Genomic DNA, 27,610 nt, shown 5'->3' on the forward strand with positions numbered 1-27,610 from the left:
ATAACGAGGACGTTCATTTGGCGAATTTGAACTAGCCTGGAGTATAGCTGGTGCTGCAGGAAGTAATGCCGTAATAATAACAGTATAGTGGCAACAATATGCGTCTGTTCATTCATTCTTGTCAAAGTTACCCGCCGAACTGACAACACGCTGACGTCAGACTCACGTCCGTTTACAAACCAATCAATGTCAAGATGCAGCCCACAGAGATGATGACGACAGGACGCAAGTACGTCATGTAAAGTTCTTTAGTGCGCTTGCATAACTGCAATGTGAAACCAAACCAAAACTTACCGAATGTATAAAATGTAACAAAACATGAACTTTGGTTCATGCAAAGGTTTAGCACATGTTCTTTTAAATTATTAAATTATTGTAGCTTGTAATTTGACAAACAATAGTTTCAAAGTAGTTCAACAACAGTCAAGCTACTATATGAATCAGTATTCCCAGAATTTTTAGGAGAATGTGTTTGATCATTGATGCTCTAAAGTGTGCATTACAATATTACAAAAATGGCAATGTAGCATTTTGTGAGAAACGTATCTGGCATATTGAAATAGTGATAGATAGTGTAAATAAGACATGAATTTGGTTTGTGAATTCAGCTTCTTCTACAAATGTTAAAAAACAATGCTATATTATAATACTACTGTATAAATCATGCACTTGGGATTGGTTTTCAATCTATATAGGTTTTCTTTTTTAAATATGCTAATATCTGTAAAAAAAAGGGCTCCCTCTGCATATTCAAATAAAGCTTGTATAATTATGTTAGGTTCTGCAATGTAAATGATGCATATTTGCCCGCTATCATCTATCTTTGTTTACTGGAAGGTATTTTTCTTTTAAATGGAACTGCTTGTTCCAAATTCTGCTGACTTTTTTTGGCCTCCTCTTAAGTACATAACTTGGATTTCTAAACATCCTGCCGGAATTAATGTCCTCTCATATGCTGTGATGATGATGAGTGTTAAAAAATTGTGTTTGGAAAAACATGAGACAAAGGCAGAGCTCTCCTAGCACCTGGGTGGGTGAACCTAGGCCACGCACCAGACATCCCTGCTTGTTCAGAGGGATCAAAGCAAGTCAACACAGGCACACTAGATATTCAAGTGCCTTCACAGATGGTGATGTTGACTCTGGAAGCCTGTGCAAAGACCTGGCTTTGCTGTAGTTTAGGAAACAGCTCTAGCACTAGGGCCATGTGGGATCTCACTTCAAGAAAAGAAAAAAGAACATGTTAGATTGAGTGAGCGAGGGAGAGGGAACGAGAGAGAGGGAGGGGGAGATCAGAACATTTTTTTCTTTTTTCACAGACCATTGTAAGCAGTCAGAGAGGCAAATAGTGAAGTGCAGAGGAGAGCAACAGGCAGTCGTCTCCAGAGAGAGCCTGAGAGCAATGCTCAGTCCACTGACAACAACTCAACATCCGGACCGCAAGGAAGAGGGAGGTTTTTCATTCTTCACCCTGCCCTGGGGCATCAGAAATCATCTGCCTTCCTCACAGCTATGCTTGCACCACATACTGAACCAAGGACAAAGTTTCTTCCCTGCATGTAGTCTGATTTGCTCATGGACACTATAAGTCCTCTATGCCTTACCATCTTTAACCTGCTGGATCAAGGGATTCAATTCGGAGTTTCATTGTCCACTCTTTTCTGAAGCTGTTTTCCATGCAAGACTTGTTAATATGTTGCCTGTTGTTTTCATGACATGGTGGGTCTGGGTGTTGCTTGGAACCGTAGGGGGACAGTCTCAATCTCAGCATCAGTCTCAGTCTGAGGACTCAATCCCCTGGAGACAGACGATTCGATGGGAGAATAATGGACGTGTGTACAGTCTTCTCAACAGTGGGGCTGAATATGTCCCAGCTCGGGCTCAGGAGCGTGATAGGAACCATCGAGTGCTACTAGCGGATGCTCCCAACCGTAGATCACAGGGTGGGAATGTACGGAGACAAGCACCTTCAAGAGGAAGCTCGGAGACTGTGAGAGGTCAAGCCAGGCACCCATTTGGATTCGGCCAAGTGCCCGACAACTGGCGTCAGGGTGCAACTGGGACAGGTGAAACAAGTCGCTTCCAGTCATCTACCGGCTCTCGTTTTAGACCATCCTCAGGCTCATTCTCCTCCTCCTCCTCCTCCTCATCATCATCCTCTTCTTTTTATCCACAGTATCCGTTCCCTCAACAGCCACCTTTTGCTGCTCCTCATGACTCGGTTTCAGACAGATCATATGAACCTCCCTTCCGTGGAACAGGATACTCTTCGGGCACTAGTGGTGGATTCGGAGGGGGTGGTTACTCTGCCGGCAGTTTTGGAGGGGGTAGCTATAATGGAGGGGGTCCTGCAACCGATGAGAGGTCTCGTTACTATTCCCCTTATGGTCAAACCTACCCTTTTGCCCCTGTTGCTCCTGCCCAACCTGCGCAGCCACAAATCTCTGATGGGTTGGATCACAGATACACGCACAGCCTGTTCAACGAGGACTCTCGAGATAGTGGTAATCCTGCAGTACCGGTCTCTAATGGTGCTTCGAGCAACACAGGCTCATCATTCCAGCCTGCTGTGCAAAGTCCCCAATATGAACAATTTCCACCCTTTGGAAGGCCTCAGCCACAGCCTCCGTTTATACAACCAGCTCCTCGCAACCCTCTCGTCTCTAACAACGCAGAGAACCCCAACATGAATGCAGGGAGTGTTTATCGTCCTCAGCAAAGAGGTATGATGTATTTCCATGTCTTTCACAGTAAAGAATATCCAGTCTCTTTGCACATCCCAAACTAATGTCAAGTCAAGTCACCTTTATTTGTATAGTGGTTTTTTTTCAAACTACAGATTGTTTCAAAGCAGCTTTACAGTGCTAACAGCAAAATAATGCAGTTTTTTTTTTTTTTTTGGCTGTACAGCAGATCTAGAATAAAATAGTGTCATAGTCCAGCTTAAGTAAGTTCAATGATGATTCATTTTTGTTGTTATAAAGTCATTTATGTAGTTAATTTATCTATACAGCCGCTCTGGAGAAAACAGTGATGTCATTGTCCAGCTCAGTTCAGTTCTCATATAATGGTGTCAATGCAGGAAGATCAGTAATAATGTTGAATATTAATTGTTCCCAACTAAGCAAACCAAAAGTCAAAGGAGACAGTGGCAAGGAACCAAAACTCAGGTGACAGAATGGAGAAGAAAAAAAAAACCTTGGGAGAAACCAGGCTCAGTCGGGGCTCAGTTCTCCTCTGGCCAACGAACAAACAGCATATGATTATGATTCAAGCAGCATTACAGGTCAGAAGTCAGATTGGATCAGAGCATTCAGAATATGTATCCAGTTCCATCTTCATCCAATGTTACTCAATAGTTTAACAGCTATCCAGAAAGGTTGCTTCTGTATGTTTTGACATAAGGCCCAAGTGTCACTATTGCAGTGAATGGCACTGTACTTAATGTTTCACTTCTCAAACAAGGCTGCAGCTCATTTACTAGGCTGCTATGCTACGTAAAGTTAATCACAGAAGAACTACAGTTGGTACTTAAGCTCTTGCACCGTGGGAGATTTGGGGAAATGGATGCACGTGAGGAGCTCATTTCAGATTTGCTCTCTCTCTCTCTCTCTCTCTCTCTCTCTCTCTCTCTCTCTCTCTCTCTCTCTCTCTCTCTCTCTCTCTCTCTCCCTCTCTCTCTGAAGGAAAGGAAGTGAGAGAAACAGAGAGACATCTAAAAAATGTAGTTCTTCTGCCATCTATTTGTGTTTCCTGGCAGCCGCAAGCCCTATCCACATTTGACAAACGTGTAACCCAAGGGACTCAAACTGTACAAAGTTGATTGGAAAGCTGTTTGCTTACGCAGATGGTAATGGGCATTACTTATAAGCAGATTGTTTTGTTTGTTTCCTCATAAGCAGTCTGTGAAAGTTACTGCATCCTAACATCACCCCAGCATCATTTGTTTCCATCCCCCCCATTGCAATTGATGTTCCAAGTTCATCTTTGTCTCAGAGCCTGGGTTATTGGAACCAGGTGTTGTGGGATGTGTGCGTGGGTGTATGAGTATGTGGTAGTTGGTGTGTGTGTGTGTGTAGTGCCTATGGATACACATTCTGCACAAAGAGTGCTCATTGTTTGAAGATTTGGTTCTGGTTGTGGTGATGACTGCACTGCGAGGGCTAAGGGTGAATGATCCCAGTATTTGCTTTAGAGGGTGGGGTAAGGGGTAAAGTGGCTTGGTTGTTGTGGGGTGAGTGTGAGGCGGATTCTGGGCTGTTACTATATACGTTTTTGGAGTGGGGAGATGGAAAGTACCAAGCACACATGGGGTCCATTGCCTCAGGAAACAGAAAATATTTTGCTAGCCCCTAAATAAAAGTGTGTGTGTGCATATTTGTGTGTGAGGAGGTGGGCGTGTGTAAGGCCCCTGGGACATTGCTGGCCACTGCCAAGTGTGAAGGCTCATTTTGTAATGTGAAATGTTCTTTGTCTCTTGCTTGAGTCACTTCACGCACGACTGATCACCTTAGTTTACAAAATCTGGTCATAAGGGAAATGGGTGTAAACTAAATCAACTGGAAGGTACACATGTGGAAAAAAATTACTCATTACTTGAATGATGCAATCGCAAACAAATAAGGTGAAATCAGTCAGAGCTCCAGCCTGTAGAAACATACACTATCTGTGAATTTGGAAAATCGAAATGACATCAGTTGGGACACATTTACATGATTGCAGCATAAAACCTCTTTTGGATATTGAGATCTGGCCTGTATCTGACTAGGAGTCATTCAATAATTTTACTTGCAAGACTAGTCTTCCTGAAACATATGCTGTCATCAGGGAAGTCCCTTTATGTCTCTAATTAGGTGTGGGGGGAGGGGTTGAGGGGGGTAAATATGAAGGAGGATTTTGTATGACGGTTTGGGTCTTTCTCCCTCATCTCATTTAGAACATTTTGTGTAAAAACAGTAGCATTGTGTGCATTGTGGCTTGCTGTTTATAAGGAATGTTGGTGTAGTGCAGTCATCCAAAGAACAGAGCTTTGTGGCAAAAAGTGCAGACTGTGTGTAAAATCCTTTGCTGGTGAACCACAATCTTTCACACTCACTTTACACTGTTTACAAGAGCTGACCAAGAACGTTTCCTGAGGCCTTTAAGTCTGTCTCAGACCAAGCTGGCAAATCAGATGTGTACACAGAGATGGGGATGGCAAAGCATTCACTGGAGTAGAAGGGCGGTGCTAATATGCCTGAAATAAGGAGACTGACCAAGGCCATCATGTTTTATAGAGTGAAAGTTGCTCCATACTCTAAACATGCCGGCGGCAGAAGTGAGATTGGGTCTGCACTCAACATTTCTTTGAAGAAATCTGATGGGCCACTGGCAAAAAAGGCTGGTTCTGCAGCTAAATGAACATCTAAGTCTTGTTGGTGAAGGTGATTAAGGAGCCTGACAGTATCATATGCTTGAGTCCATCAGTGCTGCTCTTCTCAACAGGGTTCTTTTCTCTTTAATCCATGCAAAAAGCAGGAAAGCAGATATGCTGTCACCTTCCCTTTGAAGAAATATTAATGTCTACATAAGGACTTGGACTGCACTGTTAATATATTCATAAGATTCTTTCGACATGAAGTGAACACAGCCAGCTTGCGTTTTAAGTGTTTAAGGTTTCTGTACTGGGCCTGTACAGCTTGGCTAAGAGTCTTAAGAACATTAGCTGTCACAGCTAGCTCTGTTTTTCTATTTTTCTGGGGGGGGTTTTAACAGATTTGGTCACAGGCCCAATTTGGATCCAGCAGGGAAGTGATCTCATTTTCGTTTGGCTGTCACCGCTCCCTCATCTTTTGTACTCTATCTCTCTCTTCCTCTACGTGCAACACTTTGTTCTTTTTTTCTTATTTGTGCGTGACCTTGAAACCAGATGAGAAACAGTGTTTGATGCATTATACTGTGAGGCTTCAGCATTACCTCATCAAAAACCTCTTCATCTCTTGTGTATTTTTCAAAGGTATGCTTATTTGGATACTGCCATTTTTCAAATATTTTACTTTCTTTTACATTTAAAGGTATGTAACATCAGAACAGCTCAGAACATTAAAGCAGCACATTTGTCCCCAGGACCGTGTGTTATTAAACCTGACATTGCTGGGGGAAAAAAACAGCTGGTTTCCTAGTTAAAGCTGATCTCCAAAGCTGGTTTTAGAAGGGTTTTATGCTCTTTTCGGGTGGCTAAGCAGGTCCGTTGGCTTGTTGTAAAGGGGTTTGGACACATTTCAGGTGGTCACACTGGCCAGTTTGGTGGTTTTGTGACACTTCAGGTGGTCAGAATTGCCGGTACTGTGGTTTTAGAGTGGTTTTGAGGCCTTTTTATGTGTTCATACTTCTCGGATTGGTGGTTTTATTGTGGTTTTGGGACACTTCATATGGTCAGAATAGTCAGTTTGGTGGTTTTAGAGTGGTTTTGAACACTTTTAATGGGGTGTGTTTCCCGAAGTCAACTATGTTCGCAAGTTCCGTCGTTCTTTTGTGAAACACACCCCTGGTTGGATGGAAACAACACATACCAAAATGTAAATAAAATACATTTATTTCATACTAAGTATACTACAAACCCATTAACATATACTGACATGTCGCTTGAGACTTACTGATATAAATGTCATAATTAAGGATAAACTTCTTTATTGCACATTGCACATTTCTTAATATTAAGCCTAAAATGTGTTTTAATATCTCTATTAGTAAGGATAGTATGATATCTGTCAGTCTTTAAAGGGGAACTATGCAATTTTGTTTAGCTTAATTTACCTTAAAGTGTAAATTGCAGGTTAAATTTTTCATGAAGATAATGCAATGTGTTTATTAAACATAAAGATAAGAACCGCCCACCACTGTTTTTATACCAAAATGCTGAATATAATATGAAAAGTTTTTTAGCACTTTTAACAGTGGTTTTAAGCACTCCCGCTCCCTTCCACTAGATGGGGCGTGACGTCATAAGAGGAACTCACTAGTAGAGTTACCGGCATAGTCATAGCTATAGATGCCTTACATAACTACAGAAAAGTTGGTTGTATGTTTTATTTGATAAAAAAATTATGGATAAAATAACTCAATTGTAAACATACTCGTGTGTGCTGACTTCAAGGGGACCGTGATCCTGCCTGAAATGAGAATAAGCTATTCGCAAAACAAACGGGTTCAGGCACCGGGTTCAGGCACGTCAGATCAGCCGGTCGCAGGTCGAGCTGTTCCACTAAACTCCAAAACGCGTTCACCTCATGGCAGCACATACTCTCCACTGCTGATTCAGTTGGGTGGCATAGCCCACACAAACACAGTGATGGGGACATCGATCTCTCTTTTTCTTTTCTGACAATAAACATCGCTAATTAAATCGTGAGAAATTGATAAAGCGTGGATTGAGGAAGGGTATTACATGACGTTTGAGGCGTCGATGAGACTAGCGATTGGTGCCTGTGCAGTGTCTGCATCTCTACAGCTCTGATTTGGACTGACACCACGTAAGTAAATAATGTCTTCAGTCGTTGTCCCTCCTTGCTATTCTACATGACGGCAAGATTTTGAAAAGACTGGCTTGTTCCCTTATATTATCCGGGTTAAGTTTGCACCAGGCTAGCCTAGACTAGCTCTAACGTAGCTACTCACCAGGACACCTGGCCAACCCTCCACTCATTCTCCTCACACCAATTTCCTCCCCTCTCTCACGCCTGACCGGTTAAAAATTGTAGGGCTGTGGTCCATAAAGAATTTGATGGTTTCCCACATCCTCAGTTGTTCTCCAATTAGCCATAATACAGTAAGAATCTAGCAGAGTATGGGTTGCGAGTGCCTCTTATGACGTCATCACCCAGTTACTGCAAAAACACGCTACCTTTGAAGAAACCCCAATAAATGTTATTTTAACGCATTTTAAGACAGAAATAATTAAATATATACATATAGAGCACTTCAATTTACACATTAATTGGCTGTGGTGGTTAACCTGCAATTTACACTTTAACTGAACAGCTTCGGAGTCATTGGAATGGTTATATGACTTTTTTCGGGTTGAATGGTGGCCTTCTCGCTTCCCTCTAGCACCTGTGAGCGGAAAAACCACCCTTGCATCCGGCCTCAGCGTCAGGAAGTATCGGTTGATATCAGGTCTCGCTATGTAACAAATTGCTTTACAGCACTGCACACATACATTTATATCAAATCAAATCAAATCAAGTATATTTGTATAGCGCTTTTCACAATACAGATTGTATCAAAGCAGCTTCACAGTATTAAAATAAAATAATACAACAAAGTTTGTTTCTAGTGGAATTTATTGATTGATAGAATAAAATTAAATATCCCCAAAATATCCCCAACTGAGCAAGCCAAAGGCAACAGTGGCAAGGAACCGAAAAACTCCATCAAGTGACCTAATGGTGTCCTAAAACTCCATCAGGTGACCTAATGGAGAAAAAAAAACCTTGGGAGAACCCAGGCTCAGTCGGGGGCCAGTTCTCCTCTGGCATTTATGAACTAGAGGCCGGATTGTAGTTTGAAACTGTGAGATTAACAATATTATATGAATGCCTGGCTGAAAAGATGCGTCTTTAATCTAGTTTTAAACTGGGAGAGTGAGTCCGAGCAACGAACAGTATCAGGAAGGCTATTCCAGAGTTTTGGAGCCAAATGTGAAAATGCTCTCCCTCCTTTGGTTGATCTGGATATCCTAGGTATGACCAAAAGCCTTGAATTTATTGATCTTAAAGAGCGCGATGGATTATAGGGTGATAGAAGATCCGTTAAATAGACTGGAGCTAAGCCGTTTAGGGCTTTATAAGTCAGTAGCAATACCTTATAATTAATACGGAACTTTATAGGTAGCCAATGTAGTGATGATAAAATCGGTGTTATATGATCATATTTTCTTGATCTAGTAAGAACTCTAGCAGCGGCATTTTGGACTAACTGTAGCTTGTTTATTGAGGATGCAGGACAACCGGCTAATAAAGCATTACAGTAATCTAGTCTCGAGGTCATGAATGCATGAACTAACTTTTATGCATCAGAAACTGATAGCATATTACGTAGCTTAGCAATGTTTCTAAGGTGGAAAAAGGCTGTTTTTGTAACATACGAAATATGATTTTCAAAAGACAGGTTACAATCGAGTATAACACCCAGGTCTTTTACTGTAGAGGATAAAGTAACAGGACATCCTACGATGTCAAAGTTGTATTGTGAGAGGTTCTGTGGGCGGTTTTTTGAACCGATAAGTATTACCTCTGTCTTGTCTGGATTTAATAAAAGAAAATTACGCGTCATCCAATCTTTTATATCTTTAACACACTCTGTCAATTTGGATAATTTAGCGTTTTCATCCGGCCGTGATGAAATATATATTTGAGTGTCATCAGCATAACAATGGAAACTAATTCCATGTTTCCTTATAATATTTCCAAGTGGTATCATATATATTGAGAATAACAGAGGGCCCAACACAGATCCCTGCGGCACTCCATAGTTTACTGGAATTATGATCGATTTTTCTCCATTTAAATAGACAAAATGGTAGCGGTCAGATAAGTATGATCTAAACCAGCTTAATGCTTGTCCTTGAACACCAGTATAATTTTGTAGTCGATCTAAGAGTATTGTATGATCTATAGTATCGAACGCAGCACTTAGATCAAGTAAAACTAGTATTGAGATGCAGCCTTGGTCAGAAGCTAAGAGTAAATCATTTGTGATTTTAACGAGCGCAGTTTCAGTGCTATGATGCGGCCTGAATCCTGACTGAAACTTTTCATAGATATCATTTTCTTGCAAGAAAGAGCCCAGTTGAGTGGACACAACTTTTTCTAGTATTTTAGACATAAAAGGTAGATTTGAAATGGGTCTATAATTTGCTAGATTATTATGATCTAATTGTGGTTTCTTAATGAGAGGTTTTATAACTGCCAGTTTAAATGTTCTTGGAACATGACCTAAAGATAAAGATGAGTTAATAATATTGAGGAGAGGCTCTTCCACTACAGGTAACACTTCCTTCAGTAGTTTAGTTGGTATAGGATCTAATAAACATGTTGTTGTTTTAGATGAAGTGATAAGTTTATTTAACTCTTTTTGTTCTATAGTTGTAAAGCACTGTAATTGTTCTTGCGGGGGGATAATTGAGGCTGAATTATAAGGTGCGATTGAGGATTGAACGTTTACAATTGTGGTTCTGATGTTTTCTATTTTCTCAGTGAAGAAGTTCATGAAATCATTACTACTAAACTGTAACGGGATATTTTGTTCGGGTGACGTCTGTTTATTTGTTAGTCTAGCCACGGTGTTAAATAAAAACCTAGGATTGTTTTGGTTGTTTTCTATTAGTTTGCGGAGGTGCTCAGCCCTGGCCGCTTTTAGGGCCTTTTTATAACGTGACATACTGTCTTTCCACGCGATTCTAAAGACCTCTAAATTAGTTTGTTTCCATTTACGCTCTAAATTACGGGTTTCTCTCTTTAGAACATGCGTAGTATTATTGTACCATGGTGCTTTAATTTTCTCTCTGACCTTTTTTAATCTAATGGGTGCAACAACATCCAATGTTCTAGAGAGAATGGTGCTCATAGTGCTAGTTAGTTCTTCTAGTTCATCTGTTTGTTTGGGTTCAGGCAGCAGCTGAGACAGATTAGATAAGCAATTTGAGAAATATGCTAGCCTTCTGTGTATCATACATACCTCAGTGGGCATGGCTCTGTGTGTTCGCCGGCTTCTTTGAAAACAAATGCACATGACCAGAGGGAGAAGATGGGAGGGGGGGCGAGTCGCCAACGAGTTTTTACGACAGTGTTGTCAAATATCTATTCCGAAGCTGTAGGGGGAGCTCTATAGAGAAACCCGTGAGCAAAAAGTGAGAAAACAGCGAAGAAATTGCCAAAACTGCATAGCGCCGCTTTAAATGCAACATATTTAAAGTGTACCTTAAGTATACTTATAATAGTTCCACTTTAGCACAATCAAATATAATTTAGTATATCTTTAGTTAGACCTCAGCACTATTTCCGGATAACTAAATTGCATTAAGTACAAAATTAGTTGTTCCAATTTAGCAACCTTTAAGTATACCAATTTAGTATACCAACAGTTCAAATGCAGGGTATTATTAAGTACATAAATATGTAAATGTATTTGTAGTATACTTGGCATAAAATAAATGTATTTCAAATACATTTTGGTATATTTATATTTCACTAGGACAAGTTGGTCTGTTTACTTGTTTTAGAGGGATTTGGACATTTTTCAGGTGGTCAGACTGGGTCGGTTTGGTAGTTTTGGATACTTTTCCGATGACCAGACTGGCCGGTTTGGTAGTTTTAGAGTGATTTAGGCACTTGGCATGTGGTTAGTCTTGTCTGTTTGCAGATTTTAGAGGGGTTTGGGTACTTTTCATGCTGAAGACTAGCTGAAAACAAGCTTGACTAGGGCTGGAGACCAGCCTAAACCAGCTTAAACCTGCTTAGGCCAGTTATAAACAGTATATATTTTCCTTCAGTGTAATATCAGTATGTGTGCTTCAGCATCTGTTTCTACAATGTAACTCTTATGATGTGTCCTGTTTTTAGGTTTGCCTGACCTGGTTCCTGACCCCAACTATGTCCAAGCCTCCACGTACGTTCAGAGAGCCCATATGTACTCCTTACGCTGTGCAGCAGAGGAGAAGTGTTTGGCCAGGTGAGGATTCTCAACTCTTGACTCTCTATACTTCTGTTTATGAAATGGCCATTCAAAGCTGAGCAGGCTGTATTTACACAATAACCCTCCCACACCCCTTTACAACTGTTTACACCACACCATCCAGTAATAACCAATGAGAAGGATGTGAGATGACATTTGTGGAGTTCTTCATGCAGAAATATGGGTGGTGTCACATCATATAAATTGCAGCCTGCTCTCATATATACAACGTTTCATTACTCAGTGCTGCAGAACCTCATTAATGTTTTCCCATCCTCAGCTCTGCTTACAGTGCTGACGCCACAGACTATAGTGTCAGGGTTCTTCTGCGTTTCCCTCAGAGAGTGAAGAACCAAGGGACGGCTGATTTCATGCCCAACAGACCTCGCCACACCTGGGAGTGGCACAGCTGTCACCAGTAAGTTCAGATCCAACAGTCTATCGCGTTACCTTTATATCTGTGCATGTGAAGACCCAACAAAAGATCATAAAAACTTGCCGTTTTCAGATGTTTCAGTGTGGATGAGAAACTTGGAGAGCGTTTTGAAACGAAAACACAGTTTTAAAATGTATTCGGATTAATGTAGTTAGTGAGCACAGCAGTTTACATTTGCACTAACCATAAAGCCACGATTCTTAAAAGGATCTGTTCACTTCAGAATTCAAATTTCCTGATAATGTACTCTCCCTCACGTCATCCAAGATATATATTCACGTCTTTCTTTCTTCATTCGAAAAGAAATTAAGGTTTTTGAGGAAAACATTCCAGGATTTTTCTCCATATAGTGACTTCAATGGGGTCCATCGAGATGAATTAAATCCTTTAATTCACCATTAAAGCTCCCTTGTTGCATCAGACAAGTATAGGAAAGATCAGGATTGTACACACGCACCTTTTTACAAGCCTGCAGCTACAAATCAATACAGTTCCAGCCCTAATATGATTAAAAGTCCCAGAATGATGGAATTATAACAGTTCCAGATTGTGGAAGTTAGTTTAAATTCCTTATCTTATATCAGAATCTAAATTCATTTTGGCATCGATTTATGTATTTTGTTTCACTTGGCGAAGGGGTGTTATCCTCAGAGGGGATTTCCATATCATTTCATTGTACAATCAGCTGAGCCTCGTGACAAGTGAAAATTAATGTCTGTCAGTACTTGTCAGTCCTGTGTTTGTTCGCCTGTAGCTGTTCATTACATCATGTCTACATTTGCAAGTGAGATGGTGAATTAGCGAGAGTTGTTCTTTTGCTTCATGTTAAACTCGGATGCTCAGCTTTGCTGCATCGCTGGACACGTTCACATCACATCATCTCTGACAGCTGTCACTCATATCAGCTCGAACTGCAAACTGAGAAAACTGCCCAATAATAGAGAATGATTCAAATGATTTCTGAAGGATCATGTGACACTGAAGACTGGAGTAATGATGCGGAAAATTCAGCTTTGATCACAGGAATAAATTACATCTTACAATATATTAACATAGAAAACGTCTCGGTTACGTATGTAACCCTCGTTCTCTGAAGGAGGGAATGGAGACGTAGTCGGACATACTGTACTGATTGGGATCACGCTTAAAACGCCACTAGTGCTGCCACCTTCCAGTGCCTAGACAAAAGCCTCCTGACCCCCCACATTATTGAGGCGGAGATAGGACAGGGCTTAGGCCAGGGAAGTCACTGCTGTTCCGCAAGACCCACTCAGTTAGACTTGGAACACTGGAAAAGCGTACCCTTTCGATGGAAGGAGGGACACTACGGAAGCCACATCCAGTAATATGTGGAGGATACGCATATGGACTGGGCGAATTACCAGGCAGTACAACATATGGAATGTCACTGAAGTGGCTCCAGCCTATAACAGGGGAGAGACTCAACCGTCAGCGATGGCAGAGAAAGCTCTGCCAAGGTAAAGACACAGGCTTGCCTCAGGGAGCCATACCGTGGAGAATACACATATGGGATTGCCATAGGGATCACAACATATGGACCCAGCCTAGCACAAGTTCCACCAGTGCATACGAGTGGTAGGCCTAGCATCGGACGCTCCGCCACGTCCAATGCCGAAGGGGTGTGGAGGAGCTCAACAGGGTTTGGCTACAGGGGAACTAAACTGGAGCAAGAATGGCGCACGTGTCCAGTCCATAGGAGGGGAATGGCGCAGCAAGCAGACACATAGAGTGGGGCTTACGGTGTTAACTGGCTTCTATGTGAAGAGAGCACACGGGAAGCAACCGGCTCGGCACGTAGGCTATAGAATCTAGCGAACGTGTTAGGTGTCGCCCAGCCCACAACTCTACAAACATCTGTTAACGAGACACCCTGCACCAACGCCCAGGAAGCGGCTACACTCCGAGTGGAGTGAACTCGCAGTCCCGGGGGACAAGGTGCATCTTGAGACTCATACGCCAAGATGATGGCATCCACTATCCAGTGGGCCAACCTCTGCTTGGAGACAGCCTTTCCCTTCTGCTGGCCTCCGTAACAGACGAAGAGCTGATCTGAGGTCCTGAGGCTTTGCGTTCTGTCCACATATAACCACAAGGAGCGGACGGGACAGAGAAAAGTCAGGGCTGGGTCTGCCTCCTCCGGGGGCAGCGCTTGCAGGTTCACCACCTGATCCCGAAAGGGAGAGGTAGGAACCTTGGGCACATATCCAGGTCGGGGTCTCAGGATAACGTGAGAGTTAGCCAGCCCGAATTCCAGACACAATTCGTCAACCGAAAATGCGTGCAGGTCCCTCTTGATGGAGGCCAAAGCAAGCAGGAGACCTGTTTTTAAAGACAGGACTTTTTAACTCAGCTGCCTGCAGTACAACATATGGAATGTCACTGAGGTGGCTCCAGCCTATAACAGGGGAGAGACTCAACCGTCAGCGACGGCAGAGAAAGCTCTGCCAAGGGAAAGACACAGGCTTGCCTCAGGGACAGAAGCTTGTGAAGGGCCTCATTCAAGACTCACAGGTCCAAGATTGCCCATAACCCACCACCTTTCTTGGGTACAATGAAGTACGGGCTGTAGAAGCCTGTCTTCATATAGGCTAGAGGAACCAGCTCTATCGCATCCTTCACCAGTAGGACTGCGATCTCCATGCGCATGACAGGGGCACCTTCACTCAGCACCGAAGTGTAACGAGCACCACTGAACTTGGGCGGGCGCCGGGCGAACTGAATCGTGTAGCCGAGTCTGATGGTACAGAGGAGCCAGCTGGATCGGTTGGGAAGCACTCTCCAGGCTTCCACAAACCGGGCCAGGGGGACCAGAGGCACCACAGACAGGGTGGGGCAGGGAGGTGGAGGACAGGGACCTGGCTCGGAAGGCCCGGAGGCCGCCCGAAGCGAGGTCTGAGAGTGCGATGCAACACTTACCTGTCTCCACGGGACGGCAGGGGGTACGGGAGAAGGCATAGTCGGGTACTCGAACCGTGCCCAGCTGCCGGCTGGCGACACAAGAGGGGACTGAGGGGTGCAAGGCTTTACAGGGTCGCACACTACCAGTCTGACCCTCTTGGGAGCCAGGAACGGAGGAATGTGCTCTCCTGACAATTCGGGTACCGCTGGACTATCTGAAGAGCTCGTCCCCCCATCCCTGGGTGGCCTGTGTCAGGGACGCTTGGTCTTACACTTGCCACCTGGCTTGGCAGCGTCTGACACAGGCTGGGCGGCCTGCCTGCGCCTGGCTCTCCACTGAGGCAGGCGGATGAACTGCCACCAGTGGCGGGATGACGGTAGCAATGGGCAGCCGGGGAAGGATGTGCTGGATGGCCTCCGTCTGCACTTTGGCGGCAGAGAACTGTTGGGCGCAGCTCTCTACTGCGCCGCCGAACAGCCCAACCTGGGAAATTGGGGAGTCCAGGAACCGAACCTTGTCCGCATCCGCCATATCAACCAGGCTGAGCCAACGATGGCACTCCTGGACCACCAGGATGGACATCGCTAGACCGATCGCGCAGGCCGCAATGCTCATGCTCTGGAGAGCTGAGTCAGTTGCAGTGCGGAGCATAGCTGACAACTGTGGATCTGGCTCGGGCAACGTTACACTCCCCGAAGGGGATAACGCAGTCGTCATCTCCAAAGCTCAGCTCACCATCCGATGCTGCAATCGGCATCCTGTCCTCTGGAGGGACCCCGAATGAAACGCCTGGTCGGTCCATTACAGAGGGACCAGCGCGCTCAACGGGGGACTCCACTGGCTGCGGTGTGATGGAGGAGTGAGGAGCCCACGGGGAATGTTTACCGGGAGTAAACATCACTTTCCTCTGATCACCCATCCCACACAGCACCTCAGGGTGGGGTGTGGTAATGGGGACTCCACCTTCGCGGACGAAGGCGAGTCTCAATCTCAACACCAAGACAGTCATATTCCCGCAATGGGAACATGAGCCATCCACAAAATCTGCTTCGGTGTGCTGTAAGCCCAAACACGTGATGCAACGCACGGGTGGAATGACATCTTGAAAAAGACAGAAACGCACCCTTGTTGCTCTTTCAGGAAATGAAAAACTCTCACCAGTGCCAGAGCACAGAGGGGAATGATCGCGGCAACACTGACAGGGATGGTGCAGCCTGTACCAGTGAAGCACTCACTCTCTTCGCCCTCAACCGGCCGTCAGACAAACAAACACAAACAGAAATGTGATGCTGTTAAAACAGCATTTGAGAGCTCAGAAAGCTCGCGACCACCGCTGCACTCGTGCTGTAGAACCACCAGCACCGGGGGAGACTTCCTGAAGAAGCACCAACACAATCGCTCGTTGTAAGATAACAACACTCTTCAGAGACATTGACATGAAGACCGATCGGCTCCGAAGCGAAAGACAAGTTGTGCGTGCATCCGCTTCCGCATTTATACCCGCAGTGCGGGGCGGAGCGCGAGACTACGTCGAACGTGACCGAACTGAAAGGTAACATTTATTTTGAAATTGTATTAATATTTCACAATATTACTGCATCTTTGATCTAATAAATGGAGCCTTGGTGAACATAAGATAGAGAAAAATCTTACTGAAAGCAGACATTAAAATTATCTTTATATTAATTTTCACAGCAAATATTGATGCATGTGATTAATTGAGATTAAATAAAAAAAAAATGAAATAATGTTAATTAGCATATCATGTAATTGATACAATAACATTTTTAATTGATTGACAGCCTTACTACAAATTAAACTGGAAGTGAAATATAGCACGGTTTAATTCTGCATTAAATACAAACGAGAGAAGATGAAAGTTTAGTTGGTCGACTCTTGCAATGGAAGAAATCCTGTGTTTGAATGTCAGATAATTAGCGGAGATGCATATGGTTGTATTTTGTTTTGCTATTGCACTGACATAAACTTGACTTCTGTTGTACATTACTATCAACATTCACTTTTGGCTTGGGATCAGTCTGAGCGCTGACTGCAGTCAAGATGCTAGCAGTCAGTTTTGCTCATAAACAGATTATTAATGTAACCTGAAAATGTCAGCACATGAAGTATTCAGCACTTTAAATAATTTCTAATTAGACAGCTAAGCTATGTGATGACGTCTTTCATGCAACCTAAATTTGATATCATGTGTACGATCACCTGACACTCTTTGACAAAAAATAAATAAAATATTTCAGAAGAACTGCAGAGAGAAGTTTGGCAATGAGCAGAAGGTAATCTATAATTGCTTGCACTTCTCTGCTTTGACATGTTTGATATTGTGTAGAGATTAACAGTGTTTATGTATTAATAGCTGAAATGAAAACTGCCATCAGAAGGAGTTTTCCAGTGTTTATTACTCTCTACATCCACAAAGACGACAGCCAGGCGAAGTGTAGACCGTCAGATTTGATTGAGTCACAGGGTGGGGCTGACTTTGACCCTTCATCTCTGATGTAAGAGTTGAGGATTTTTGATGGAGATGGAGGACCTTGGTTCCCAGAGACTTTGATGACAGCATGATACAACACAAACCGTGAAGAAAAACATATATTTGCTGTATGTAACCAGAACCCAGTTTGTCATTTCGCATCCTGATCTGTTTATTTATTTAGTGTGGTTTCATAAATCAGTAAATCAAGTAAATAAAAAGTCGACTTCACATTATCAACTAACTCTCATTAGAGTATTAGTAGACTGCTCGGGTTCAGGTTAGTAGAGTAAGTTGACATGTAGTTGCAAAGTTACTTATTGTCAGTAGAATGTCTAAAGTGGAACCATCAAAATAAAGTGTTACCAAAATATGTATTGATTTTTTTTTTTTTTTTTATGTAAAAATTAGTAGGTTTAGGGGTCGGGTTAGTTTAGAGAATATACAGTTTGTACAAATATAATGTATAAACATCATTATTTATGTCTATGCAAAGTCCCCATAAAACATGGAAACCCAACATGTGTGTGGGTGCGTGTGTCTGATATGTAGGTGTATGTATGAGTGTACACGTTCATGTGTGTGTTGCGTGTGAGTGTGATTGTGTGTGTGTGTGTGTTCGCTCTGTCATTCATATGTAGTTTGCTCAGGGATTTTGGCTACAGGCCCCTGAAATGTCTGTCATCCCCTCATCAAATAAGATTTAATATGCTTGGCACTAACAACATGGCTTATGGGAAATATCGTATCCCTGTGGAAAATATGAACTCTGTCAGAGGAAAGTACCTGTGTTTTCCGTGCCGCAGTCCTTCAGGTATTACCACAGCTTTCCAAGAAAAGAAACCGTGGTATGACATGTACAGTCCGGTTCTGTTCAGTCGGGAAGCACCTGCTCAAATATTAATGCCTTTTCAGAGACTTTACCAGAAAGAAAGAAAATAATTAAGTGTAAATCCTAGAGTATTGGGAAACACTTTATTGTTACACGTTACATGTACTTACTGTATAATAACAGTATATTATGCATAATATGCAACTAAATCTAAACCAAACCCTGTCCTAACCCTATAGTAAGTAGATATTGTTAATTAAAATTACTCAGTACTTTAATGTATAATTATACTGTAAAAAGGACACCTTCAAGTATAGTGTAATTAAATTAAAAATAAATTGTATTTATTTATTTATTTTAATGCATTTTAGAGAAGTGAAACATCGAGGAGTGTCTGAAGTTTTGAAAACACGAAGAAAAATATCTTCAATCTGATGCACTACCAAAAGTTTCACCAAACGTTGTAGCAAGGTTTTATTTATTTTCTTTGGTGTACAGTCTATCAAAATACCTTTGCCATCTGACTGTATGATGATATCAGGGTCATTATAATTAACTAAAACTAAAACCATTAAAAAAAAATTACTTAAACCTAAATGGTTACACTTTATTTAGTATTTATTTAGTTATTATTACCCAGTTATTGTAATAACTATAATAGTATACTGAACAAAATTATAAACGCAACACTTTTGTTTTTGCCCCCATTTTTCATGAGCTGAACAAAGATCTAAGACTTTATGTAATCTATGTAACTCTATGTACACAAAATGCCTATTTCTCTCAAATATTGTTCACAAATCTTTCTAAATCTGTGTCAGTGAGCACTTCTCCTTTGCTGAGATAATCCATCCACCTAACAGGTGTGGCAAATCAAGATGCTGATTAGACAGCATGATTATTGCACAGGTGTGCCTTAGGCTGGCCACAATAAAAGGTGACTCTAAAATGTGCAGTTTTGCTGTATTGGGGGGTAATAATACCCCAATGCAGAAAAAATACAGCAACCTTTCTGTCTCTCTCTTGAAACCAACACAGAAGTGACTTAAACTGCAATTCATCGACTGGCCACTAGAGACCGGCTCCAAAAGAGAGTCAGTCCCATAGACCCTCATGTTAAAATTCCCAACTTTACAGCAGAAAAAAAATGTGTTTACAGCCTGGTGCAAAAAGAGGTTTTGGTCTATATAGCTAATTTTGCCCTTCATGACAACTCTGGGGGGGGTGATTTTTTTTTTTTTTATAGCTCATCTGTTTAAATAAGCCTTAAAGTTCTGCATAATTAAGGGCGTGGCCACTTGAGTGACAGGTGGATTTCTGCTGATGTCACTACTAGCTGTTTGTCTGCTGTCTGTTAGCGTCACGTCACCTCAGCTAATCCGTCTCTTTGCCTAAATTCGTTTATCCGGGAGTGACAGGGTTGGCAACGGCCGGCTCCGCCCACTTTGGGATTCATAATTGCTCTTCAGAAACATACAGGTGACGTTACGGACACTATGTCCATATTTTTTTTACAGTCTATGGTTCTGACCCCCCTGACCCCCCCGCGATTTCTGCCTATGGATGGTCCTTCTGTTCTCTAAACCCAGGGTTCTCTCTCTCTCTCTCTCTCTCTCTCTCTCTCTCTCTCTCTCTCTCTCTCTCTCTCTCAGGCATTACCACAGTATGGATGAGTTCAGTCACTACGACCTGTTAGAGGTGAGCTCTGGCCGGAAGGTGGCCGAGGGACACAAGGCCAGTTTCTGTCTGGAGGACACGACCTGTGACTTCGGCCATCTGAAACGTTTCGCTTGTACTTCACACACACAGGTACGGTACAGCGTAGTTTCTGTTTCTGAGCGTAGTTTCCCATTCTCTTGAAATGGCGCCAAATATATATTTACATTTAAATGTTAGTGCATAGTAATTAAAGACACTTAATATCAAGCTGGACTTTGCTGTTTGATTAAAGGAAGTGTGTAATTCCCCAGGGTTTGAGTCCAGGCTGCTATGACACATACAATGCAGATATTGATTGCCAATGGATTGACATCACTGATGTTCAACCAGGAAACTATATACTCAAGGTGACATCCTCAAACATTTACACTCCGTCTCCCGTTTCACACTGAGCTCTTGCAAGACATTTTCATAACCTTCAAAGAGAGAATATATTGTATCTAACACATGCAAACAGAATATGACACGCTGTCTCGCTAAAAGTGTAAGTCTTTTGATGTGCGCAGCTGCATCAGGATTGTCGTCCAACTCTTCTGTATGATATTGAGGATGAGTTCGGTATGTGTACAGTACACTGTGTGCTCATAAATAACACAGATTCAGACATGCTCCACTGTCTCTTCAAGCAGTTTGACCTTCAGCAAAACAACACAACAGCTGAAGTGCAATGATGTTTAGCCTTCTGCTCTGGGGCTCAATTGTGAAATGCTTTCATAGCAATGGAGGATTGACAGAGAAGCGTGATTTCCCTGCAGAAAGTGGAGGAATTGAAAAAAAAATCAATAAGTTGTTATAGTTAACTCAAAATAAACCAAAAAAAAAAAAAACTTTGCCACTTGAAATGAAATCAAATTTAACTTGACTAAATTAAAATGTTACAAAAAAAGCTTATAGTATGACCTCCATATGTATACATTTCATGGGGTGCACTTACTTTTTCCCAGCACTGAAGGTCTAAATTCTGTCTCTAGCTCCAGGTTAACCCAAAATACTTGGTGCTTGAGTCTGACTTCACCAACAATGTTGTCCGGTGCAATATCCAATACACGGGCCGCTTTGTCAAAACAACAAACTGCAAAATCTCCCAGTAAGTACAGATCGCTTTTTATAGATCATTGACCTATATCAATCATAAAGGAATATGTTAACAGATCGATATGTCCATAATGTGCAGCATAATTTTGGGTAACACTTTATTTTAAGGTGACACGGTTACACATTACTACATGTACTCACTATAGTAATAACAGTAAATTATGCATGATTACAAGTAACTAACCCTAAATCAATCCCTAACCTGCAACTCTATAGTAAGTTAATTAATATTACTCAGTACTTAGTTGAGTAAGTTCAATGTAACTATGGCACCTTCAAATAAAGTATGTCATACATGTTTCAATGGCCTTTGAAGTTCAACCGTTTTCATCATTGTTTCTGCTTCTTTAGGTCATGATCTGGATGAATCTCCATGAAAGCGCTGTTCCATTGCAATGTGAATGGTGTCGCTGTGATTGTTTATTGTATTTGTCTTGGTTCTTGTGAACCTGGATTCAGCTCGCGGCGAGAGGAACGAGCACACACACGTCTGTTGTTTTCTTTCCAGACACCCCGTTATCCCTGGCTTTTCATAAAAACACACACTCGCTGCCCCCAATTAAGTCTAATTCCTTCTCGGTTTTAAAGTGGGTTACAATGCTGGAATGCAAAGTGAGATTATTGAACTGAACCGTAATTTAGATCAGGAAAATCAGCAACTGGAAACGATCATTCTATTTTCCAAGCCTCTCTCTTTGTCTCTGCCACTTTAGTGAAGGTGCAATACTGAAAACGGTGTATGAGAGAGAGATCGCGAGCCTGTCAGTCCTCCTCCAGCTAACCAATTAAGTCAAAAGTGGTTTTAGTTTGAATGAAGGCTCTGAAAAAAAAAAAAAAATTAAATGGCTTTGGGATTAAAACACTTTGAATAAAAGCCTTGAATCCAAAAGCTGGAAGCAGTTTATCAAGCTGTTTTTACCTTGGAGGCTTATCATAGTCTTTTACTTAACCTGCTGCAATTTACATTAAATTAGCTTGTAATGTTGCCTTGTATGTCAGTCCACTGATTGTTATAATGCAAACTATGCTATACTTGCGAAGTCCCGCTACAAGAAAAATGAAGCTGTGCCAGTAGGGATAAATGATGTTTAGTGATCAAAGGAATATTCCCGGTTCAATTCAAGAATTAACAGCATAATGTTGATTACCGGAACAAATCATTTCTAAATCCGGGTTACGGTGAGGCGCTTACAATGGAAGTAAGTGTAACAAGACCTTCCCCGGCTTCCTAGGTTGTAGACTGATTTTTATGTGAAGGACTCGGGATGTTTTTGCTGGGAAAATCAAAAGGACGTGATGTTTACACTCACTCCCGAGAGCATCTCTTCTGTTCAGTGAACGGATGCTTATACTGTACAATGTTCAGGAAAATGCCAAAATATCCCTTTCATGTCAATGTGTCATGCATAGAAAATAGATTAATTCAAACTATTCTCACAGAGCCAGATCTATATTGTCTATAGTCTCAAATTTATAATCAAACTATCATAACAATGTGATTTTAATGTCGTCATGATGCCGGTGAATCTCAGATCTGATGCAAACACATCATTATGAACAGCTGTTTTCTCACTGCTGTCATTTTTGTTTTCTGTTTAGTTTGTTATTGAGAGGAAAGTGCAGCACATATTTACATATTCATCTAAGCGTCACTCACAGCAGTGGACGGCGCCGGTTTGTTAACAGTGTATCACTGCAAAGGTTTTTACAACTTTTTTTTTACTTCTAAGTGAAGAATGAACAAGAACTTTGCAGTGAGTGAATCAGAGTATTGAATCACGTTCAGTCTCTTGAGCGTCACGTGTTCTCGAGTATGAGCATGAAGAGCTGCAGTTCACTGAACGGCCACCGGTGGCGCTAATAACAAGGGCTTCTGAATTATACATATGGCCCATTTAAGGCTCCGTTGACGGTACGTCTGAGGCTACGTTTACACGGAAACGATCTGAAGAGAAAACGCAAAAGTGATCACTTTTTATTCTGCGTTTAGACGAGCGTTATCGGGGGGAAATCTGCGTGCATATGGTGACGCAAAAGTGTGTGAAATTCAATGTAGTATGCACTCCAGGCGGCTAGGTGGCAATGTGAAGCACTGATCGGTGCCTTCACTGTCTAGCAAACTTTTGCGTTTTTACCATTTAGACGGAAACGCGACGGTGGAGCGTTTTTAAGATTTCCACTCTGGAGGGTGGTTTCACTTTTTTGCGTTTTTAAGCCCCGAAAACGCCGTCGCCGTCTAAACGAAAGGCACATCTGATAAAATATTTTTACGTTTTCACCCGCAAGCGTTCTCGTGTAAACAGGGCCTAAGTCATTTTGCGTCTCAAGTAAATGTATCTTGATTTAGCAATGTTTAGATATTAGCAGAGAAAAGCAAAAATACTGAGAGTTATTGCAGTGAACAACACACACTGTCTTGTGGCTGAACTATTGAAACAGTGAGAATTTTCCCATTCACTTCCATTAAGTGCCTCACTGTATTGCTTTTTTAATGAAAAGGAGGGATACGTCAAAATATTTTTTGTGGTAATCAACAATATTTAAATGTATGCATGTACATTCCCTGTAAATGCATAAATCCCAAAAAAGGTCTACATTTACATTCCCTGGGAATCAAACCCATGACCTTGGGGTAGCTGGCGCCATGCTCTCCTGTTTGAGCTGCAGGAACATAACATCGTATTATCTTGTACTGAACCCAGTAATATTCCTTAAGTTGCAAGTTTGCAAACCTTTCGTTGTGAGATTTACTTGTGCTGTGTTAATACTGACATCCATGTTGGAACATATCTATAGTTTCTTTAACTGCCAGCCAACACCGTATGCTTCATATGATACAGTTAACCCACTCATGCATGCCATTAGCTATAGGTAAGACATGAACTTATTTTATCATATTGTACTCACTGTTCTTATGTACTGTGTACTTGCTGTGTTACAGTCCAGGAATTCATATTTCTTTGTATCTGAAATTGAGATTTATGCCTTGATTTGTTAAATCGAACACAGACTTGGATGATACTACTGTTGCAAAGCTAACATTGCATAACTTGATGTTACTGACAATCTTAATACCATCCGTACCTACCTCGGAAAGAGAGACAGTATTTGCAGTTAAAAAGAGCTCATGATTATGTTACACTTGAAGAGCCTTAAATGACAAACATCCATCTGCGTATATGCTATCATCAGCTAATAGATTCAGTTAAATGCATACAAAACTTCTAAGAAGCTTTCTGTGAAGGTCATCGTATATGCTCGATGTGTTTTGATGCATCAAACCCCTCAACCAAAGCTAAATGAATTCCTTTCTGCAGGGAGCAGATCTTTCGTTCACTCGCCTGCTTTCTGAAGACAGTCTGGGAAAAGTGTTTTCCGTTATCAAGATCCAGATCAAATGCAGAACAGACTTTGTTTTATCGTATCTCTTTATACCCTGTATAAATGATTATTATAACATTGTTTATAGTGTAGACCGTAAATCTGTGTTCTGGTTTTGTGGTCCAGGACAGGACATCCAGGACATCCGACCACACATCCATCCATCTCTTTGAGCTGTTGTTGTCATTGTTGTGGTTGTCGCTTTTGTCGTTTGTGCTCCGAATCATCTGTCTTAGAGTTCATACTGGATCTTCAAATAAAGACTGAAGTGTATACCAGATTTTATTGTATAAGTAGAAAGTCTTTTTGAGTTCAGACAATCAAAAGTCAATTAAAGTGGTTGAGGAAAAAACACAATTTCGCCACACACTCATCAAACTGTGGCACAGTTTTATGAAGTTTCCCATCTGTCATCTGTGTTTGTACAGAACATGTACTGTACTGAACGCCAGCGGTTCTGGTGTACCGAAGCAACGTTCTAATTAAGAATTAGGCCTGAAATAAGAACTCTGTAACCACAGAAGTGGAACAAAGATTCATAAGAGCACATCCACTGCATGTCAGCCTTTGTTTTAATGTCCCCCGTGGTGAAAATAAAGCTTTTAATGTTGTTTATGTGTCTATGTGGTGTTTTTAATATGCTTTAAAACAAACCGTGTGTAAATTCATAAGTCGACACCATTGCTGAGTATTTTCTCCTTAAAACTGCAGTGAACCAAAGACAGTCTCAAAAACACGCTTTGAAATCGCTGGTGTTTCTGACGTCACAAACTACCTTGTAACCAATCAGGAGTGTGTTTCCCGTACAACGCTGTAACTTGCGGCTAAACTACTATAGTGCGATGCATCGTTGAAGAAATCAACTAGCTCTAGTCACGACTGTTTCCCGAAACCGTATTGTTGCAAACTGGTCGTTCAATCACGTTGGTTAGTGATGTCACGCAGGTGTTGGAGTAATAACTACTTTTAATGAATCTGTTTGAGATTGAATAATGCCTGATTTTTTGCTATCAATTTGGACATGGCATCTGAGGACGTTATTTTGCTTTATTTCCAGATTCACTCATAGTCTCGTTCTTACACTAGAGCTCGTTCACACATGCACACTTTTTAAAAACGACACTTTAAATCTCTAGAGTCTAGACAAACTAAAAGACGTAAATGACATTTGTATGTATTCGAAATAAAATATATAGATTGTACTGAATGTCAGCTTGCTTATTTGGCTCAAGATCAGGATTTATTGAGTCCACATGTCATGCAAACAAGAAACTCTTCTTCTAACCACAGGTCGAGATCTGTCGCTCAAACACACAACTCTGCGATGCTGTTTGTGAATGTTCATTGGAACGATGGTTTCGGGAAACACAGACTCGTTGAACTATGATGATAACGACGGAACTTGCGACCTGGCTAATGGTGCTTTTGGGAAACGCACCCCAGATCAACGAGTGGATCTCTGAGCTGCTGGGAGTGAGTGGAGGCGGGGCTCATTTGCATATTCATAAAACCGCATATACTATATGAGACAAGGGTGTCGAGTTACATTAAAGATATTTAAGATAAATAAGATAAAAATAGTACATTGATTTACTTCTATATTTAAACAAGTAATAAAAACTCGGTGAGTGTTTTAGCGCAATTTTCTCACCTCATGGGATCACAACACTAAGAGATAGTAAATCTTTTCCTGGATTTTTTTTGTGCGTTCCCGAGATTAGACCTTCCTTAACATAATGCCGAAAACCCGAAGTCTCTAGGTGGTCTGGTTGAGGAGTAGATAGAAGTGCAAGATTGGTGCGCACAGACACACAGAACAGAAATCATGAGTTAACAAGCGCAATTTTGTCCGGTGGAAAATTGCGCTAAAAATGCTATTTGTTTAAAGTATTTTTTATTTTATTTTTGCTTTGTTCTGTTTTTTCAAAACAGTGATTGTACTAATTTACTGCCTTATGTAGCATAAATCATGTTTTTATTTTGAGATGTGAAAAACAGTTTCACTGAGTGTGAACTCTGCAGTTTGTAGACAACATGCTTGTGTGTTTTCTGTGAGCAAATGTCGCCAAATAAGAGAGGTAAGACCGAGTCAGACCTATTAGTGAATTCCAGTATCATGACATCAGATTAGAAACAGAGCCAGGAGCCATTTTCAGCAGCGCTCCAAGGAATACGTGTGGTTTAGTTTTAGAGTAAACACGTGCGCGACATGACTGCATAGCTTTCTTTCAGAGAACAATCACGGAGTCTGCAAGACCTCAACAAGCAGAGAGAGAGAGAGAGAGAGAGAGAGAGAGAGAGAGAGAGAGATACAGGATGCATGAACGATCACATAATAATCTAGCATTTCTGTGAACCTGTACAAACTCATCGTTTTCTGGATTTAGCTGACCAACAGACTGGTTTAAACCTAGGCTGGTCTAGTTTGGTGGTTTTTGAGAGTTTTTGACCTTATTCTGTTCAGGCTTGAAGACCAATTGGTTGACCGTCTGAACTTGCTCAGCCCAGCTGGAAGAACAGATACTGTAGATAAACCAGCTTAAACTAGCAAGATGGTCTCTTTCGATAGGAATATGTCGAACATTTCAAGATAATGGAAAATACAGTCAGATTTCTTGTTGGAGGGCAGATGGATTCAAACACTGATGCAACAGCATGTAACGGTTCTTCCACTTAGTTATTCCCGTTATGAAGCTCATTATGACTCAGTAGGTAACTTTCATCAATTGGCATGAATCCAGTCTGATATCAGATTCTGAGTTCTGTTGGTTGCACTTTATTTTAAGGTGCTCCTGCTACAGTGAAATTACACAAATACTTTCTGCACTGTAAAAAATATATATATTTCTCAGTTATAAAGATTACTGAAGTAAATTTGAGCAGAAAATAGGCCTACATATTTCAGACATTCTACAGCAAAAGAGTATCAAATGAATTATGATTTACTAGCAATTTCTAAGTGTTTCAGATTTTTTTTCCCCTATGTTTTTAATAAACAATGTGATATGTGTTTTGAGGTTATGA

The 27,610-nt window shown here is 41.5% G+C and overlaps 1 protein-coding gene across 1 annotated transcript; it reads left to right on the forward strand.

The window, feature by feature from the left end:
• Positions 1-1,290: 1,290 nt before the first annotated feature.
• On the forward strand, positions 1,291-25,197 carry loxl1 (lysyl oxidase-like 1). The gene is made up of 7 exons (XM_084124317.1): positions 1,291-2,723; positions 11,601-11,709; positions 11,993-12,130; positions 20,044-20,200; positions 20,362-20,457; positions 21,082-21,197; positions 21,557-25,197. The coding sequence occupies exons 1-7, from the start codon at positions 1,694-1,696 to the stop codon at positions 21,561-21,563; spliced, it is 1,653 nt and encodes a 550-aa protein (XP_083980443.1). The 5' UTR covers positions 1,291-1,693; the 3' UTR covers positions 21,564-25,197.
• Positions 25,198-27,610: the final 2,413 nt, after the last annotated feature.

The sequence above is a fragment of the Abramis brama genome (genome assembly GCF_963993115.1).
Source record: "Abramis brama genome assembly, chromosome: 9".
Lineage (NCBI taxonomy): Eukaryota > Metazoa > Chordata > Actinopteri > Cypriniformes > Leuciscidae > Abramis > Abramis brama.